General features: G+C 40.1%; 1 protein-coding gene and 1 non-coding gene across 2 annotated transcripts in view; one reads left to right on the plus strand and one right to left on the minus strand.

Annotated features, from left to right (window-relative positions):
- Positions 1 to 11,616: 11,616 nt before the first annotated feature.
- LOC111819489 (small Cajal body-specific RNA 15) lies at positions 11,617 to 11,743 on the plus strand. Its single transcript, XR_002823097.1, has one exon. It is a non-coding gene; the product is annotated as a small Cajal body-specific RNA 15 (non-coding RNA).
- A 5,498-nt stretch (positions 11,744 to 17,241) lies between these two features.
- The window catches only part of FSD2 (fibronectin type III and SPRY domain containing 2), a 40,395-nt gene continuing 38,212 nt past the window's right edge, over positions 17,242 to 19,424 (minus strand). Inside the window, exon 13 of the mRNA XM_023725972.1 lies at positions 17,242 to 17,494. Coding sequence (XP_023581740.1) covers positions 17,242 to 17,494 — 253 coding nt within the window. The remainder of the gene's footprint in view (positions 17,495 to 19,424) is intronic.

A 19,424-nucleotide genomic window follows, 5' to 3' on the forward strand; every position in this document is an offset into this window, starting at 1 on the left:
TGCAATGCCACCTCTGTCATACCAAGTATCCATATGCATGGGTCTGTTTCTGGACCCTCTAATCTGTTCTATTGGTCAATGTGTCTAATTCTGCACTAATACCTCATTGTCTTAATTATTATAGCTTTATATTAAGATTATCTGTCTGGTAAGGTGAGTCCTCCCACCTCATTATTTAAGAAGAAAGACTTAATGAGACAAATATTCTCTTTGTTAATATTTTCAAAACACGATTGGAAAAGCCTTACAGAAAAGTTCAAAAAAAGGTGAAACACTAAAGAGAAAATCAGGCAAAAGGAAAACATTAATACACAATTGAAAATTAAAATCTGGCAATAAACATGTGAATTCAGATTTGTTTATAATAAAAAATAAATGTTGCTTAAAACTGAGGCTGTTTTCCAAATGGTGAATATGAATCTGCAGTTTTTCATACGACAAAATTTGAAAATATGTTTTAAAAGCTTCAAAAATATTTATTCTTTTGACCAAATAACTGTACATCTGGATACTTATCCTAAGGAAGCACCCTTAAAACAATACACAAAATTTTCTGCACAAGGATATTCATTATATTACTTCAAAAACAGATTTATAGATATATATACTGAGTTATTAAAATATGCTAATTGTAAAAGAGTTCAGAAGATACAGAGATGTCTAAAAAAATAAAAACAAAGAATTGGGATTCCCCTCAGATATAACCACTGTTATAATTGGTCGGTTCTTCTCCCCCATGTTTATGTATGCAATTTATATATTTATAACTCCTTCCTCTGTAACTTGCTTTTTTTTTTTACATATTGTATCTTGCCTAGTTATTGATGCCAGAAATTTGATGCACATCATTTTTAATGAATGCCTAGTATTCTATTGACAGACATTTGTTGTCTTTGTTGTTGTGTGCTGTCAATTGCTTCTGACTCATAGCAACCCTATGTGACAGAGTAGAACTGCCCTATAGGGTGTCCTACGCTGTAATCTTCACAGGAGCAGATTGCCAGGTCTTTTCTCCTGCAGAGCCACTGGTGGGTTTGAACCACTGACCTTTTGGTTAGCGGCCGAGCACTTAACCATTGCACCACCAGGGCTCCTTGGATGGACTTTTAGTTGTCCTTAATAGTGAAAACTGAAAAGTAATGATTTAGAAATGTTTTATTATATTTGGAAGATTGAAAACATGATTTATCTTCTCATTTTCCTAAACCAAACCGATTGCTGTCGAGTCGATTCCAAGTCATGGCAACCCCATGTGTTACAGAGTAGAACTGCTCCATAGGGTTTTCTTGGCTGTAATCCTTACAGAAGCAGTTTGCCAGGGTTTCTTCTGCAGAGCTGCTGGGTGAGTTCAAAATGCCAATCTTTAGGTTAGCAGCTGATCCCTCTCCTAAGACCCCTCTAAAATAATATTTAAGAAATAAAAGAGACATAAAGATCTAAATAAGAGAATGGGAAAAGGACCATCAGTGGATAAGACAGTTAAAAAAAAATTCTAGAAGATGGAAAGCTGGTGGGGGAATAATAACTGGTAGTAGACTGTAGAAGAAACTGTGGCAGTTATAAGATACAGCCAAGGCTACAGAACCCTAGAAAGATCCAGAACCAGGAAATACCAGGGACAACTGAGTACAGGAATGAGTTACAGGACTGAGAATCCACATATGAAACAGTTGTCTCTCTCTCCTACTCCTGCATGCAGAATGTCATACAGCCAAGTATCTATCCCAAGGATGGAGTGTATAGTAGGAGAAGCAGAGAACAGCCAGAGTTTCCCAAAACACATATACACATAAAACACCGAAAAGTTATTCTCTAAATAAATTTAATGCCTCCATAAAAAATACCTTGCATCCTTCCATTTAAAGTAAATGCCAGCTCTCCTGCCCCATCATCTTGGCCAGCTGACAAACCCCACCCAAGTACAGAAAACTCATAATCTGTTTACTGCCTTATTTATTCTTAAATATGAACAGTCAAGACCTCCATCCCTCAGACATTTGAGGAAAGCTTTCAGTATGAAATAACGCTTAAGAAAACAGACCCAGAAGGACGCAGTTAACTCAGGGAACATAAGAGAACATACAGAGAAAGAGAGAGAGAGTTGTACCCTTGAAACAATAACAGGATGCTATGAAACAGTAACAAAGAACAAGAGCTCCTAAAAGTTGAAACTAGTGCTGAAATTAAATCAACAGAAAGGTATAAAGATAAAAATTGAAGAAATCTCCAACAAAATAGAACAAAAACAAAGAAAACAGGAGAAAAAAGAGACAATCAATCAGGAAGTCCAAACTTGAATTACTGGAAATTCCAGAATATATATAATAAAAGTGAGGGAATCATAAAAGAGAGACAGAGAGAATTTCTCAGAGTTGAGGGGCAAGAGTCTTCCGAATGAAAGGGCTTAATGATCACCTAGAACCTGAACATAGAGAAACTGGAAGCCTTGGACATTGCTGGTGGGGTTGTAAAATGGTGCAGCCGCTTTGGAAAACAGTTTGGTGGTTCCTCATTAAGTTAAACATAGCACTACCATATAATCCAGCAATTCCACTTCTAGGTGTACACCCAAGAAAATAAAAACATAAGTCCAAACAAAAACTTGTACATTAATGTCTGTAGCAGCACTATTCACAATAGCCCCAAAGGTGAAAACAACCCAAACGTCCATCAACTGATGAGTGGATAAACAAAATGTGGTATATCCACATAATGGAATATTATCCAGCTGTAAAAAGAAATGAAGTTCTGATACACACTATAACAAGGATGAAACTTGGAAATATGCTAAGTGAAAGATGTCAGACACAAAAGGTCACATATTGTATGATTCCATTTATATGAAATGTTCAGAATAGGCAAATCTAGAGAGATAGAAAGTAGATTAGTGGTTGCTTAGGGCTGGGAGGATGGGGTGGTGAAGGGAGGGGATGATAGATAAAGGAGTTTCTCTTCGTGGTGATGAAAATGTTCTAAAATAGGCTGCCGTGATGGTGGCATATACCTATGAATATACTAACAGCCATTGAATTGTACACTTTAAATGGGTGGATTTCATGGTATATAAATTATAGCTGAATAAAACTGTTTTTAATAAAGGATTAGTTAACCACTTCAAAGCTAAAAGAAATCTAGAGATAAGTATTCTCTGGGTTGGGTGTAAAGGACAAGAAAATATACATTAGTTAATGAAGCAAAGCCTAGTGAAGATGAGAGGGGAAGGTACAGTATCTTCACAGGGGAAAAAATCTAGTCTCGGAGGGAGAAGGCCCCCTTCCTTCTGGAAAGGTGAAGGAAGTAAGGGGTGTGTTAAAGCAATACAGAATGAGGCTTCAATATTGGAAACTGGGGAAGGGGTGGGGCTGACTATCCAGTGGTCTTCATTTTCCTGGTAAGGGGGAGGAGGAGGAGGCACTTTCAAGAGAGAATCCTATATCCTTTACTCTAACATCAGTGGAACATAGGACACAGCATTTAAGTGACTTGTCCAAGAATGATCTTCCAGTGTACTGGCAGCACGAGCTGTCAAACTAGATTTCCTTCCTCTTCACTTGCTTTCCTAATGTCCCTATGTTTACACGTATGTCTTGAATTAATTTAAAAATATCTTTACACACTGAGCATCCAGGCTCCCCCCTCCCCCCCTCTTCATCACACTGCGAAAACTGTTATGGCCGCCTCTTTCCACCCAGGTGTCACTCTCCCTCTCAGATTCAAATTAGCATTGCGTGAAACGAGAGTCCAAACAATGGCTAAATTTTACAGATACAAAAATGATGGGAATACTTAACACAAAGCTCACCCAGCTAATATGGCTGAGATAATACTCTGTGTTTGTTCTACCTGTAAAGCAAGACTTTCGAACTTGAAGTCAAGGTTTCTTTCACAATTCTAAAATTTTAATGAGTTACAGAGTAGGAAGAAATGCAGGTATTTCATAGGAGCTCAACATTTACTGTCTGATTAGGGAAGGAGGCAGGGATGTGGTGGAAGAAAAGCCAAGGACATGAGATAAGAGGCACTGGTCCTAACCTGGAGCTTCCTTAATAAAGAAAACCTTTTGGAAATGCAAAAACAGCTTGTTTAAAACACAATTAAGTTGGAAAATTTAATCATGTCTCTTTTAGAATTAGACTGATCTAGGAAATATATCAAGGAATCAAATTCTAAAACCAATAAGCTTGAATACTAAAACCAATAAACCTGATATAATACAGCCATAGAACTTCTCAATTTTAAGTACAGAATATAATTTTTTCTATGTCCATGCAATACGTAAACATTGATCATGTACTCGACAAAGAAGAAAACCTTAATTAAAAAGTATAGAACCTAATTCTCTGATCATACTAAAATAAAGCTAGGAAAAAAATAATAGATGTTCACTGTGTTCATAGATACTTCATATGGGTAACTTTGGATGGGGACTTTTTTTTTCTATTTTATTGTATTACTGGTGTATAAGAAAAATGTAAGTTTTCATATGTAATTTAGCCAGCTTGCTGACTTATCTTATTAGTTGTAATAGTTTGTCATTTCATTCTCTTGTATTTTCTAGAAAGAAAATCATATTATCTGTAAATAATATTTTCACTTCTTCCTTTCCTAATATTTTTCTTTCTTGTGTTATTGCATTGGCTAGAAAAAATCTAGCACAATGTTGAATATTAGAAGTAAAAGTCTTGCTTTTTCCTGACCTTAATGGGAATGCTTGTCATGTTTCATCATTAAGTATGATGTTTACTAGATTTCTGGGAAGTACCTTTTATCAAGTTACTATTTATCTAATTTCCATTTTGCTAAAAGTCTTTTTTTCTTTTAAATTAAAGTAGATATTGAATTTTTCTAAAATGTTTTGGTATCAGTTGAGATGATAATATAGTTTTATTATTGAACATTTTATTGTGTTTTACGTGAAAGTTTACACAGCAAATTAGTTTCCAATTCAACCATTTATACACAAATTGTTCTGTGACTTTGGTTGCTATCCCCACAATGTGTCAGCACTCCCCCCATTTTCACCCTACCTTCTCCTTTTCCCTCCATCCATTTTCCCTGCCCCTCCCTGCTTTCTCATCTTTGCTTTTGGGCAAATGTTGCCCTTTTGGTCTTATATTGTTGATTGTTCTAAGGAGCACAGTCCTCATGGGTATTATTGTTTATTTTATAGGTCACTGTATTATTTGACTGAAAGATGACCTCCAGGAATGGCTTCAGTTCCAGATTATCCTTTATGATTCTTTTTTTTTTTTTAATGATAATATAGTTTTTTTAAACCTCTACACTATTAATGAGTTATAGTAACATATTTTCTAACGTTAGATCATTTCTAACATTTGCTAATATTATATTTTAATATCTATGCGATATTTGTATCTATGTGAGTTTGGTCTGTTGTTTCCTCTTGTGCTATCTTTGTTGAAGTGAGGAATCAGGGGATGCTCACGTTATAAAATAAGTTGAACAACTCTCCTTTCTCCTCCCTAGGGTATAGTACAATTTCCATGACAGAAAAATGGACAGGTGAAAACTGTGCAGCTTGATGGCGGCATTCCAGGCAGAGAGGACAGTATGAGCAGAGACACCGGGATGAAAAAGCACAGTACATGCTCAGTGAATAGGATTTAAGACTACTTAACTGGAATGAGTAACATAAAGAGGTTTGTCTCAAACAGCTAACAAAATTTTCAAAGCACAAGTCCCCTGCTGAATAACTTTGATTTGCCCCTTATTTTATATAGAGCCCAAACTCTTCAGCCTGCAAGCAAGATCCTTCTCGTTTTATCCTATTTTTCAATTCAACCAGCGCTGTCTTGTCTGTGATGTTTATTTTGCCTAGAATGCTGACCGTACGTTCAAATCCTACCCAACTTTCAAGGTACAGCCCAAATGGCCACAAAACTTCTGATCCAACTGAACGATGTTTGAATTAGTTTGGATCTTGCACTACACCTATTTATCGTTAGATCTTGGCTTCCCTACTTATGCTCTTTGACGGCATCTTTCATTTCTAATTTATCTTCCCAGCCCCAACAGTCCACAGTAAATTCTCAATCCCTTCGATGGTAAACGAATGTTGGACTTCCAGCAGTAGTAGGAAATTGCCAGACATCTAGAGATCCTGCTGTGAGATAATGCACAGCCAATGCCCAACAAGTAGTAGTCGTTATTACAGTAGGATATGGGGCTACAGAGACAGTAAAGAACTAAATACAAAAACTGGCAGCTGCAGGGAGGGGTCTCGACTTCTGGAGGACGCCACGGAGGAAGGAGAGAGGTCTTGAGAAGACGGGCGTCTCCAAGCCGCTCTCTCAGGCCTCGCTGTACGCCTCCCGGCTCTCTCCCTATTCCCTGCGGCCGTCGGCCCAGCAACAACTAGCTCCTACCCAGGTGTTCCTCGAGTCGCCCACGACAGTACCGCCGGAGTACCTCAGTGAAAGAATCAATCTTCTGACTTCCACGGAAGTTACGCGCGGCGTCTCGACGCATAACCTTACGTCACATTGTTGCGACGAGCGGGCGCGGGATTTCTTCCCGCTTCCAGGAAACCCGAAACGACTGTTTTCCACGCCGGGCAAGAGGAGTTGAGGCGGAGAGCGGAGCTGGAGGCCTGGCAACGTTTGTCGCGTGAAGTCAGCGGGGCGGGTGACGACGGGATCCTTGCAGGCAGGCCGGCTGGCGTGTCGGGTTTCTAGTAATGCCGCGGGGGACGGGAGTAGGAGTGAGTGGTCGGAGTATCTGTCACAGGGTCAGAGACACCAGAGACCTGGGCCTCATTCCTAGCTCATTATGCTCAGTCTTTTCGTCCTTGTCTGAAAAAGGAGGTTGGTAGCCCACGGAGCTATGATGGCGATAGATGTAGACAGGAGAAATACGCACTGACATTGAGTAAATTTTAAGAGAAAAATTTGAATTTTTACAGAGGCGGTGCTATCCTGCGTGTCTTAAGGCAGGCGCTGTAACGTGAGTGCCTGTACAAACCCAAACATTCTAATTCGGTGACTTCTGCTTGAGGCAGTGGCACCTGTTGCATTCGTTTGAAAACACACGCACGGAGATCATTTTTAAGCTTTATGAATCTGCCAGCAAAATTCATTTGGTGTTAGATGCGGAGCAGAGTCATTGACGTCACCCCCTCCTTTCAGCTTAAACTGAAGCGTAGTGAGATGAGACAGGCTGAAGTTTTACAGCTTGTTAGCGATGGAGCTGAGACTAGAGGCGAGATTTCTTCACTTCCAACCCAAAATTCTTTCTGTACTGTCTGGATTGCTAAACAAACCATTCTGGGGGCGGGGTGTGAAGAGAGTGGCGATATGCAGTTAGATGTAGCATAAATCCATCAAAGGCAAAGTCAGTATTGTCAAGGGTTAGAACTATGTCATTCATCTACAATTTAGATACTCTGTTGATGGTGGTGAGTCTATATGTTGCTTCTGTCATTTCTCATTCAGCACCATATGTATAATAACAAAGTGTGTTACATACGTTACACGAAAAGGCCTGGGATTCGTTAAACAAAATATGTGCTCACCTTGAAAGACTTAAGCTGAGCTCTCACTATGAATATATGCTGTAACAGCCTGTGGAAATGTTTACCCAAAACTCTTATCTGTATTAGAAACCACCTGTAAAGAACTTGTAAATTGCCTGCAATCCAGGTGAGAAGCTGTAGAGTGCACTGCAGTCAAACCTTAGCTGTCTTCTTAGATAATATTGCTTTAATGCTCACGCTGTTTAGATGTATTGTGCATTATCGCTGTCATCTTTATCATGGGATTAAATGAAAATGTAGGAAAGTGGGCAGATGTGCAAAAGCTAAAAAAGAGCAACCCATACATTAACAGATATTGAAAACTGTTAGCATGACACGGAAAATCTTTCTACTGAGAAACACTCATTCAACTAAATGCTCATTTTGGGGGAGCCATGAATAGGCCATATAAGCAATTGTCAGACTTTGTCTAAGCACTCCTGTAATATTTGAGGACTCCAAAGAGCTTTCGTTTTCATGGGTTATGTATGTTGATATTTATGGTATTAGCAATTAGTATTTTTTTAAACTTAAGAATATACAAGCATACACTGCATTAGTTAGCAGGTGATGAGTGTCCTCACACATCCTGTAGCCTCTGGTTAAACTCTGATGTACATTCATGGAATGAGACTGAAAAAGACAAGTAATGTCTTAGTATTATTATGAAAGGGGGCAGTGGTGGTTCAGTGGTAGATTCTCACCTTCCATGCAGGAGACCTGGGTTCAGTTCCCAGCCAACTGCAGCTCAAGTGCAGCCACCACCCATCTGTCAGTGGAGGCTTGCATGTTGCTGTGATGGTGAACAGATTTCAGCAGAGCCTCTAGACCAAGACGGACAAGAAAGTCCTGGCACTCTGCTCACTTAAGTCAGCCAGTGAAAATCCTGTGGATCCCAACGGTTCGACCCACAACCCCTTTCTCTCAGGCACGCTTTCATTCCTTTGTGCTTAGGGTCACCAGGAATCAGGGTCCGACTCAACAGTAGCTAACGACAGCATTATTATGAAAATAGTTTTGACCTCACTAACCCCCTAAAAAGATCTTAGGGTCCCCCACAGAGCTTCCTGACCATACTTTGAGAACAACTGCTCTATGCAAATCCTTCAAAGAAATTTTAGATGATACAGACAAATGATTGCTGTTATAAGTGATTGTGACATGAGCAGAACCGTCACCTTGAAAATGGGATAATCACACTCTTGTATTTCCACAAGCTATGTAATTGCAGGCAAAGGGAACACACACAGATGTCCATTTTGTGTTGATTTGATCGCATTGCTTTGCATATGGCTTCAGATGGTGGTTCACACCAACTCTTAGATAGTCAGGGGCTAAGAAGAAAAGACCTCACCAGTTCCTTGGATTTTGATATGGACAAACCACAGGCAATTTCTATGTCACCCACTCCCTTGGACAGTTTACTCTTACTCACCTTCCCCCACATGTGACCAGCAGCATGTTACAGCCTCCATCACCCTTTTGTCCATCAGAACTAAGATAACTTTTCAATGGATAAGTAACTGCACAGAAACATACCTAACTACTTAGTTAATAATTGTTAAAAAACTGAGTAATTGATGTTTAAAATACCTTCTATTGTGCAGAAATCCTTGTATAGTTATATTTAGTATTTAGGGAAATTGGTTTGAAGTTCTTTGAAGGGCTGGTAACACATTTTTTCCATTTAAAATAACGGAGGTAGAATTCTCACTATCTGAAAATTCTGGTCATCCTCTACCTTTTTAGGAAAGGATGTGATTTCGATAATGAGGGATGCCTGCGTTAGATCTCCACGCTAAGTTTGTCACTACCTTTACGGCATATAATTTTCTCTGTAAAAGTCTTAGATTCTAAAACTAGCAGAGAGCCATAGAGCCTTGTTGTGCTATAAGTATCGGATGGACAGTTGAGCATACACAATCACTAAGGAGCTAACTCCCACTCACCAGCCTCCAGGACACGTGAACCTACTTTATGATTCACAACATTGAAAATATACATGTTGTGGATCTTTAGACGCTCTTAAGAATAGTCCAAACCGTAAATCTTAAAAGGGAGTGCCAGGGGTTTCTTGAAGTGATTCAGGGTGGGGTGGCATTTTAAAACCACATGTATCTTCTCTCCCTGTACTCCACCCCCAACCCCAATTCTTTAACACCCCTTCCCACCCCCCACCTTTGAAGTCACCATGGAGCACTGCTACTAATGGGACTGTGTGTCAGATCCCTCAGGTGTATTGGGGCAGAAAAAAGATTGAGAATCACTGGTCCATATTTTTAAAACCCCGCCTCTCCAACATACAAATTTGAAAGCTGCTTTACTCTCTAATGAGAGGCTTTTTCTTTGATTTGGAAAACACTCTGGTGTCTCTCTCTTTTCTCTTTCCAGGTAAATGAGCTCCTTGAGAGCAGAAGCTGTTATTTCTGTGTTCTGATTATTCAGAACAGGTATAACTGAGGCACAGTTCCTGGCTTTGATTTGCTTACCGTCAAGTGGAGGAGGAGACAAGTCAATGTTTGTAGTACACCCATTTAAATATTCTAAAAGAGGTGAGTTTCTTGGCACTTAAGTCGACCTGGGAGAGGGAAGAATGAGGCAGTGCTTCAAGCGGTGACTTTTGAGCTATACAGGTGTTAGTTAGGTGGAAAAAGAAAAGGAGGTCCATTTCAGGTGCTAGGAGTCTATGGCTGGTGTATAAATTGTAAACTATGCAAAAGACTATATCAAGTAGTTTACACTTTTCTCTACAGCACTCTACTTACCTTTGGATAGTGATTCTTGTGTTTTCCTTCTCTCTCCTTGACCCTTTCCCACTTAACTGGGTGGGTGTTTGGGATGTGAAAGCAGGTAGGAGGGTAGGAATCTTTCTGGGTGGCAAAATAATAGGACAGGTTTGCAAGAGGTAATGTGTAAACCAAACCAAACCCATTGCCATCAGGTCAATTCTGACTCATAGCGACCCTATAGGGTAGAGTAGAACTGCCCCGTAGGGTTTCCAAGGAAAAGCTGGTAGATTGGAACTGCCGACCTTTTGGTTAGCAGCTGAGCTCTTAACCACTGTGGCACCAAGGCTCTGAGTTAATGTATATTCCCAGTAGATTCGTCTTTAAAAACTATGTTCCTGCTTTGTTAAAATGCACGGCTAGGAAACCTCAATTTTGTCAGTTAGATGTGTTCCCAGTGAATGGATTATATTTTATTCCTATCTCCAGTCTGGTCTGTTTGAATGTAAGGGCATCTCTTAAACTACTTTCAAAGAAGAGACCCCATATTTAGGTTTAGGAATGAAAATGGGTGAGAGAGCAAGATTAGAATCTAAGTTCATACTACAAAAATATTTTTACTGGCTATGTCTGAGTGACTGCATGTTGTCTGGATACACTGCAAGCTGTGTAATTAATTTGCTCCTATCCAAAGAAATGACAGTAGTTCCACCAGGATTTGAGTAAGGTGAAAATAGAGCAGAAAAAATTGGATTCTGTCAAAAGTCTGGGAAAATGAAGAAAAAGCAATCAATCAGTGAGCAGGGCTTAATTTTTTTTCTGAGATTGGAGGTAGCAGAAAACAAGCAGTGAAATAGTAGGACATGATGCACCAAACAAGAGTCAGCTCTTGTTCAGTAGAAACTCTGAAAGAGTGACTAACTTGGGGCCAGTCACTGTTCCCAGGTCATTGTCATGGTTGTTTCAGAAGACTTCCTGATAGAAAAGATGCTGACCTGCTGTGAGCTTCTTTCCAAATCAGACTCATCGCTTGCTTTTAGATTCATTAGCCATTGGTTTCAGTGAAGCTTGAAGTTATAAAAGTAGAGTGAAACCTGGGAGAGCTGGATCTCGATGGGACTGCCTTGCTTTTCCAAGTCACGCAAGTTCTCTGCCTTTGACAGGGTACAGTCTTACCACTTTTCTATTGGTGGTTTTAGTGGAAAATATTTGAGTTTTCCTCCTCTGACAGGTTTCCACCTTACACAGGTTCCGGCTTTTGCAGGTTTTACTCTAATAGAATTAATTGAATCATCTTTCCTTGAATATCTTGGCATGCTAAAGGACAGTGTTTTAAAAGCTGGACTTGGTCATATTTTTATGGAGACTAAGTAAATAGAGTCCTTGACGTCAAGCTGACTCTGCTTTTAGCCTCCTAAAGGAAAAGGTAGATAGAACAGGTCTTGTTTGCGAAATAAATTCAAGGCCTACTTATCTACCAACAGCAATTAGACACTTTCTAGCGTATTGCTGTAGAAACTAGGAATAGTAAGTTAATAGTTGAGAAAGGATAGAGAAAGACATAGTGAACTCATAAGAATCTTACCGTACAAATTGCCAGAAAGGTGACTAGAAATTGGAGAGATCATTTTGGGAAGTGGAGGAGAGGACCTTTGCTGCTCTGGTAGCTAAGCTCCTTGGATAGAGAATGCCACATATTTACAGAATGCCACATCACAATAACTTGTGCTCTGGGCAGCTTCCAGTGTGTGAATCATGTAAGATTATGAGTTTAACAAAATGTGGAGAGTGAGGAGTATCAAGAAAAAGGCTCCATTGCCCACGCATTTGCCCTGATTTATCCTCACAGCCCGACACATGCTTCAGAAATATGTCATTGGTTGTGTGCAAGTGACTGCTTATGATTGTTTGAACCAGTAGGAAGTCAATTATTAAGCATACGCTTTTACAATTTAAATGTCTTTATTATGTTGAAAATGTACATAACAAAATATATGCCCTCTCAACAATTTCTACGTTAAACATATGCTTTTTCAGATAAAAGACAATTTAATTTTACCAGAAACCTAGCTTATTTTATATCCCAAGTCTCTAACTAGCTTTCCAATTCCATCCAGTAAGGGCCCTTAAAGATTTTTTTTAATGAAATGCTGAATGTTCTGAATTACTAAGCTCATGTTAGTTTACAGCAAGATTGAATTGCTTTTGCACCTTTCTCAAAAACAAGTTGGGCATGTTTGTGTGGGTCTTTTTCTGGGTTTTCTATTTTATTCTGTTGATTTGTCTATCCCTCTGCCAACACCATACTGTCTTAATTACTGTAGCTATATAAAAAACCCAAAACCGAACCTGTTGCCGTCGAGTTGATTCCGACTCATAGCGACCCAAAGAGTTTCAAAGGAGCGCCTGGTGGATTCGAACTGCCGACCTTTTGGTTAGCAGCCGTAGCTCTTAACTAGTACACCAGCAGAGTTTCCATAGCTACATAGTAAGCCTTAACATCAGTTAGAGAGATTTGCTTTACAAGATAAATTCAAGACCTACTTAGCTACCAACAGCAATTATACACTTTCCGTTGTCTTACTATAGAAAATGGGAATAATAAGTTTATAGATGAGAAAGCCATAGTGAACCCATGAGAATCTTACTCTCCTAATTGGCAGAAAGGTGACTAGAAATTGTTGTACGTATTCCTTTTCTCCTTTGTTAACATGGGAAGCTGAAGCTTTATGTGAATGACTTGCTCAGGAGTTATAGAGTGATACAGATAAAGCTAAGAAAAGAACAGATTTGATAGCTTTTGTTTTAACTGCCCCATATCAGGGAGTTAGAAAGAACTCTTAGCCATGTAAATAACAGTTTGTGGCTACAGTGGTCTGACTTTTTTAAAAAATTCTTTCTCTGTTTTGTTTTTTAACAGATACATCAGCAGGTTGCAGGTGAACATGGCCTCTAGGTAAATCCTGCCCCTTGTTGAAATTTAGTTCCAACAGATTATTCATAGTGTGGATTTGGAATATTTTCCAGAAAAACAAGTTTTGTTTGGTTCTGTTCTGGATTTATTTTTTCTTTTTGTAGAAGAGAAGAAAGATGCTTAAACAGGTTCTTTATGCTGAATAATTGTGATGCTTGAGAATGGTCATCTACCTTATTTAAGTTAAGTGGATTTTAAATGTCAGAGCCAATTCTAGACAGTTTTTTCTTGGTCAAATAAAATTTTATTAAAACCGTATCATTGTGGAGTTTTTAATCCATTTATTATGGAGCCAGTTAGAGTAAGTCTTTGCCTCCTGAGTTGCAACTTTTTATATGTGTTAGTAGTAAAGACACAAACTGACAAGTTGTAGTGTTTAGTGGGAGAATATGTAAAGCATTCCATAAAGCCTATTAGAACCCTGAATTCAAACCTGCCTTAACTGTGGTATCCTACTTCCTATTTTGCAGTTTCTATTTCAAAAGCTGGGAGCACTTTTGAATGTACATGTATGTGTATTTTAATTATTTATACCTTGAACCGTTCTGTGCCTCCATCTGCTGTACCTTCTTCATCTCAGAGTGATCCAGCTTGGCAGGTGTCTCAGCCATCTAGTGCTGCTCCAACAGAAATACCACCAGTGGATGGTTTTACAAAGAGAAGTTTATTCTCTCACAGTCCAGTAGGCTACAAGTCCAAATTCAGGGCATCAGCTCCAGGAGAAGGCTTTCTCTCTCTGTTGGCTCTGGAGAAAGGTCCTTGTGATGCATCAGTCTTTCCTTGGTCTGGGAGCATCTCAGCGCAGGAACCTCAGGTCCAAAGGACATGCTCTGCTCCTGGCACTACTTTCTTGGTGGTATGAGGTTCCTATGTGTCTCTGCTCACTTCTCTCTTTTATATCTCAAAAGAGATTGCATTAAGATGCTATCTAATCTTGTCAACCTCATCAGTATAACCTCATCACAGTGATAGAATTTACAACACATAAGGAGATCATATATAATCTCATCATAGTGCTAGAGTTTACAACACATAAGGAAATCACACCAGATACCGCAATCATACAATACTGGGAATCATGACCTAGCCAAGTTGCTATATTTTTTGGGGGACACAGTTCAGTCCATGACAGCAGGGCAGGTATGTGTGTGTGTAAAACAAGCTATAAGATTGTCAAGACGAGTTGTTAATTCAGAAATATGAGCTATTTATATCGATAGGTAAAGTTTTTTTTTTTTTTTTAATTGTACTTTAGATGAAGGTTTACAGAACAAATTAGCTTCTCATTAAACAGTACACATATTGTTTTATGACTTTGGTTAACAACCCCACAACATGTCAACACTCTCCCTTCTTGACCTTGTTGAAGCTTTATTACCAGCTTTCCTGTCCCCTCCTGCCTTCTAGTCCTTGTCCCTGGGCTGTTGTGCCCCTTTAGTCTCGTTTTGTTTTATGGGCCTGTCTAATCTTTGGCTAAAGGGGGAACCTCAGGAGTGACTTCGTTACTGAGCTAAAAGGGTGTCTGGGGGCCATACTCTCAGGGTTTCTGCAGTCTCAGGCCAGTAATTCTGGTCTTTTTTTGTAAGTTAGAATTTAGTTCTACATTTTTCTCCAGCTCTGTCCAGGACCCTCTATTGTGATCACTGTCAGAGCAGTCAGTGGTGGTAGCTGGGCACCATCTAGTTGTACCGGCCTCAGTCTGGTAGAGGCCCTGGTAGTTGTGGTCCATTAGTCCTTTGAACTAATCTTTCCCTTGTGTCTTTAGTTTTCTTCATTCTCCCTTGCTCCTGAAGGAGTGAGACCAGTGGAGTATCTTAGATGGCTGCTCACAGGCTTTTAAGACCCCAGACACTACTCACCAAAGTAGGATGTAGAACATTTTCTTTATTAACTGTGTTATGCCATTTGAGCTAGATGTTCTTCAAGACCATGGTCCCCACAGCCCTTAGTCCAGTAATTCAGTCCCTCAGGGCGTTTAGATTTGTCTGTGGAGCTTCCATGACCTTCCCCTGAACAAGCTGTGCTGGCTTACCCAGTATTGTGTACTATCTTATTTACCCTTCACGAAAGTTACCGCTTATCTGTTGTCTTCGATAGGCAAAGTTTTGAGACAGTAGATGAGAGGTATTCAGTGTGCCAGACTTTGTACTAGAAAACATGGAAGTTTTAAAGTGAAAAATATTTTTTATCTAACACAAAGCTTTTTAAGTGATGAGATTAGGATATCTGTACTAAGACATACCTGGGGCACAGTACTAAATTGTCTCTCTGATAATTGCTTCACAAATGGAGTCATTTGCTCCACAGTTTGACTCATAGGTGAGCTCTGAACCATGCTATGTGCAGAGTGGTAAGTGGCAACTGGAAAGTTGAACTGGAGAAGCAGCAATGCAGCTGATGGGGCTGGGCAGTGGGTCACAGAATGGCATGGGGGCAGCAAACGGGATGCCAGCAAGCTCTAGCTAGACACCACTTCTCCCACCCATGGTCCACTTTGCACTCTGATGAGCTGACGTTTTCAAAAAGTGTTGTGCATTTGCTATATGTCACATACTGTTATGCATCCTCACATTTGTCATCCAGTCTCCCTAACCTGTGAGACAAGGATTACTTTTCCCTTTGTATAAAGGGAAACAGAAGCTCTGAAAGATAATGTGGCTTTTCCAGGGTCATAAGGCACAGTAGCTACAAAGTAGCAATCAAGCCAGGTCTTTGGGATTTCAAATCTGGTTGTCTTTACATTAGAGTACAGTTCTAGAATCAGTTGCAACTAATGGTTTCTATTTCTTCCCCATCTACCCCCCCTCACACCTCCCCTAGACACAGTGAAAGCACCACACTTGAGTGTAGGCTGCTTGTGTGACACGAGCAAGTGTGCAGTAGTGAGTAGTGCTCCATTTTCCCCAGACCTGCTGTCAAGCCACAAGTGCACCTCTGCTTCCTTCATACCACCTCCCTTGAGCTCTTTTTCCATCTCCTGGCCATAGGTCCTTTGCTATAGTTTTGAAAGAGGCCTCCCACCCCTCAGCTGGAGAGCAGTGAAGGGCTGACGAGCAATAGTTGGATGAAGAAGATAGCCATTTACTCAAATATTTGGCATGCACCTGTTACGTGTTAGCCCCTGGGGATACAGTGATGAACAAGACAGACACTGTCCCTGCCTTCGCGGAGTTAGGCATATAGAAGTAATTACAAAATTATCATGGTGCCAGTGCTATGAAGGAGAGGTACAGGGTGTGATAAAGAGTGTACAATGGGGAAAATACCTCACCACAGTACTTCTAACTCTGGGAGAAGAGAGGGGTAGAAGGCCATGGAAAGCCCTGGTTGCACAGTGGTTAAAGCATTCGGCTGCTAACCGAAAGGTTGGCATTTGGAACCCACCAGCCCCTTCACAAGAGAAAGATGTAGCAGTCTGCTTCAGTAAAGATTACAGCTTTGGAAACCCTGTGGGGCAGTTCTACTCTGTCCTACAGGGTCACTAGGAGTCGGAATCAACTCCACGGCACACAATAACAACAACAAGGCCATGGAGAGGGGCACATGCCTTCCCAGGTCCTCTTTGTGGGTAGCCTCTTGCCTTCTTGAGTCTGTTCTTGGCTGAATAAATACTATGAGAGTGCTGGAGCCACAAAGACTTAAGTGTCACTGCCCAGCCTGTCCACCCCCAACTGGAGCTCTGTGGGCCTTGGAGACTCAAGATATTTGTGTATACTCAAAGAGACAATACATTTTGACAACCTGGAGGACCTTTGAGTTCATCTAGTCTGCTCCCTCATCTTACAGCTGGGACTGGTAACAGCTAACCTAGCATCACACAAGTGGTGGTGTGCAGGACTGGAATCCAAGTGAGGCGGAATGAGTGCCAGCACACCAGTCTGCCAAATAACAATGAGGACAAATGTGTGGGGCACATGGTGCTTGAGTGTTAAGTTCAGCCAGCTGAGGCATGAATGACTGGGGGGGGGGTATGTACAGAAGAGAGACAGGAAGCTGGGCATCAGAATGGTCTAATAGAAAGCCATGTGCTCTGGCATCGAAATGCCATTATGGATCTTTAGACACCCAGGCTTTCCCAAAGAAAAACAGGGATGCACAAATTGGTGAAGCTGACAAGTGAATGTGTATAGATGCTGAGAAATGTCCACGTTGAAAAACGACAATTTTGAATTTTCATAGTCTAATAGAACACCAATCTTCTTTGGGGCAACTGTTACTCTTATATCTGGAGTCATCTTGTTGTGCAGAAATTCATACTTATGCCTGAAAATCAAATGTTGATATAACAACACTTCAGAAATTCTGTAGACAGGTTATTTATAGAACATTTCATATTAGTTTTATTCAAATACTCCTTTATTGTGTTATTTTATTAAATGACTACCAAAATAATAGGACTTTTCTGAAACTATAATAACAGGACATTTCCAAAACTATACTCTGAACCATATCTCTTTACTGAAATTTGTCCTATGAAATGTACATTTTTAAACTCCATTTGTTCTTGAGCAACCTCTTACCCTAAGAAACTGACATACAGTATTAGAAATTCATTACATCAAAGTTTGCATAAAAATGGTCAGCAGTTCGAACCTATGAGCCACTTCGAACCCACCAGCTGCTCGAAAGAAAGATGATGGCAGCTTGCTTCGGTAAAGATTACAGCCTTTACAGGCTTACAGGACAAGATTACGCGATAATTTTTTTTTTTAAATTGTGCTTTAAGTGGAAGTTTCAGTTCGAGTCGGTTTCTCATACAAAAATTTATATACACATTGCTGTGTGACCCTAGCTGCTCTCCCTATAATGTTGACAGCACACTCCTCCTTTCCACCCTGGACTTCCCGTGTCCATTCAACCAGATCCTGTCCCTTTTTGCCTTCTCATCTCACCTCTGGACAGGAGCCGCCCGTTTAGTCTCATGTATCTACTTGAGCTAAGAAGCCCACTCTTCACGAGTATCACTGTATGTCCCGTAGTCCAGTCTAATCTTTGTGTGAAGAGTAGGCTTCAGGAATAGTTTCGGTTCTCGGCTAACAGAAAGTCCAGGGGCCATTTCTTCCGGGGTCCCTCCAGTCTTAGTCAGACCAGTAAGTCTGGTTTTTTTTTTGTTTTGTTTTGTTTTGTTTTGTTTTTTAACTAGAATTTGAGTTCTGCATTCCACTTTTCTCCTGCTCCATCAGGGATTCTGCTGTGTTCCCTGTCAGGGCAGTCATTGTGGTAGCAGGGCACCATCTAGTTCTTCTGGTCTCAGGCTGATGGAGTCTTTGCTCTAGGTGGGTTGGGACCAATTGATGCATCTTAGCTGGTCGCTCGCTAGCTTTTAAGACCCCAGAGGCTACTCAACAAAGTGGGATGCAGAACATTTTCTTAGTAAACTTTGTTATGCCAAGGAGAGGGATTGCTGGATAGTATGGTACTTCTAGCTTTTTTAGGAAGCGCCAAATCGATTTCCAAAGTGGTTATACCATTTTACATTCCCACCAGCAGTGTCTAAATGTTCCAATGTCTCCATAAGCTCTCCAACATTTATTATTTTGTGTTTTTTGGATTAATGCTCACTCCTTGTTGGGGTGAGATGGTATCTATTGTAGTTTTGATTTGCATTTTTCTAATGGCTAATGATCATGAGCATTTCCTCATGTATCTGTTAGCCACTTGAATGTCTTCTTTGGTGAAGTACCTGTTCATATCCTTTGCCCATTTTTTAATTGGGTTATTTGTCTTTTTGTTGTTGAGGTTTGTTTTTTTTTTTTTGTGAAGTCTTTTGATGAGTATAAGTGTTTGATTTTTAGGAGCTCCCAGTTATCTAGTTTCTCTTCTAGTGTTTGCACATTGTTAGTAATGTTTTGTATTCTGTTTATGCCATGTATTAGGGCTCCTAGAGTTGTCCCTATTTTTTCTTCCATGATCTTTATTGTTTTAGAACAAGATAAGTTTTAAACATTTGGATTTCAAGGTTCAGATTTGTAAGTCATTTATAGTAAAGGCATTTGAAACAGAAAAACTGAACAAATGGGTCTTTTGGAGTCAACTGTTCTGTGTACAAGTACTCTGAGGCAACCAGTTCTTCAACTTTCAAACTGAGTGGGGGGCAGGTAGGGGTATCCAGTGGGCCTGTCACCACTCATTACTGTATAGCACCAGCACCCTTTAACCATGCACTATATCCCATGTGCTTTGAAAAATGGCT

This window comes from Trichechus manatus, unplaced genomic scaffold, assembly GCF_000243295.1.
Source record: "Trichechus manatus latirostris isolate Lorelei unplaced genomic scaffold, TriManLat1.0 scaffold00009, whole genome shotgun sequence".
Lineage (NCBI taxonomy): Eukaryota > Metazoa > Chordata > Mammalia > Sirenia > Trichechidae > Trichechus > Trichechus manatus.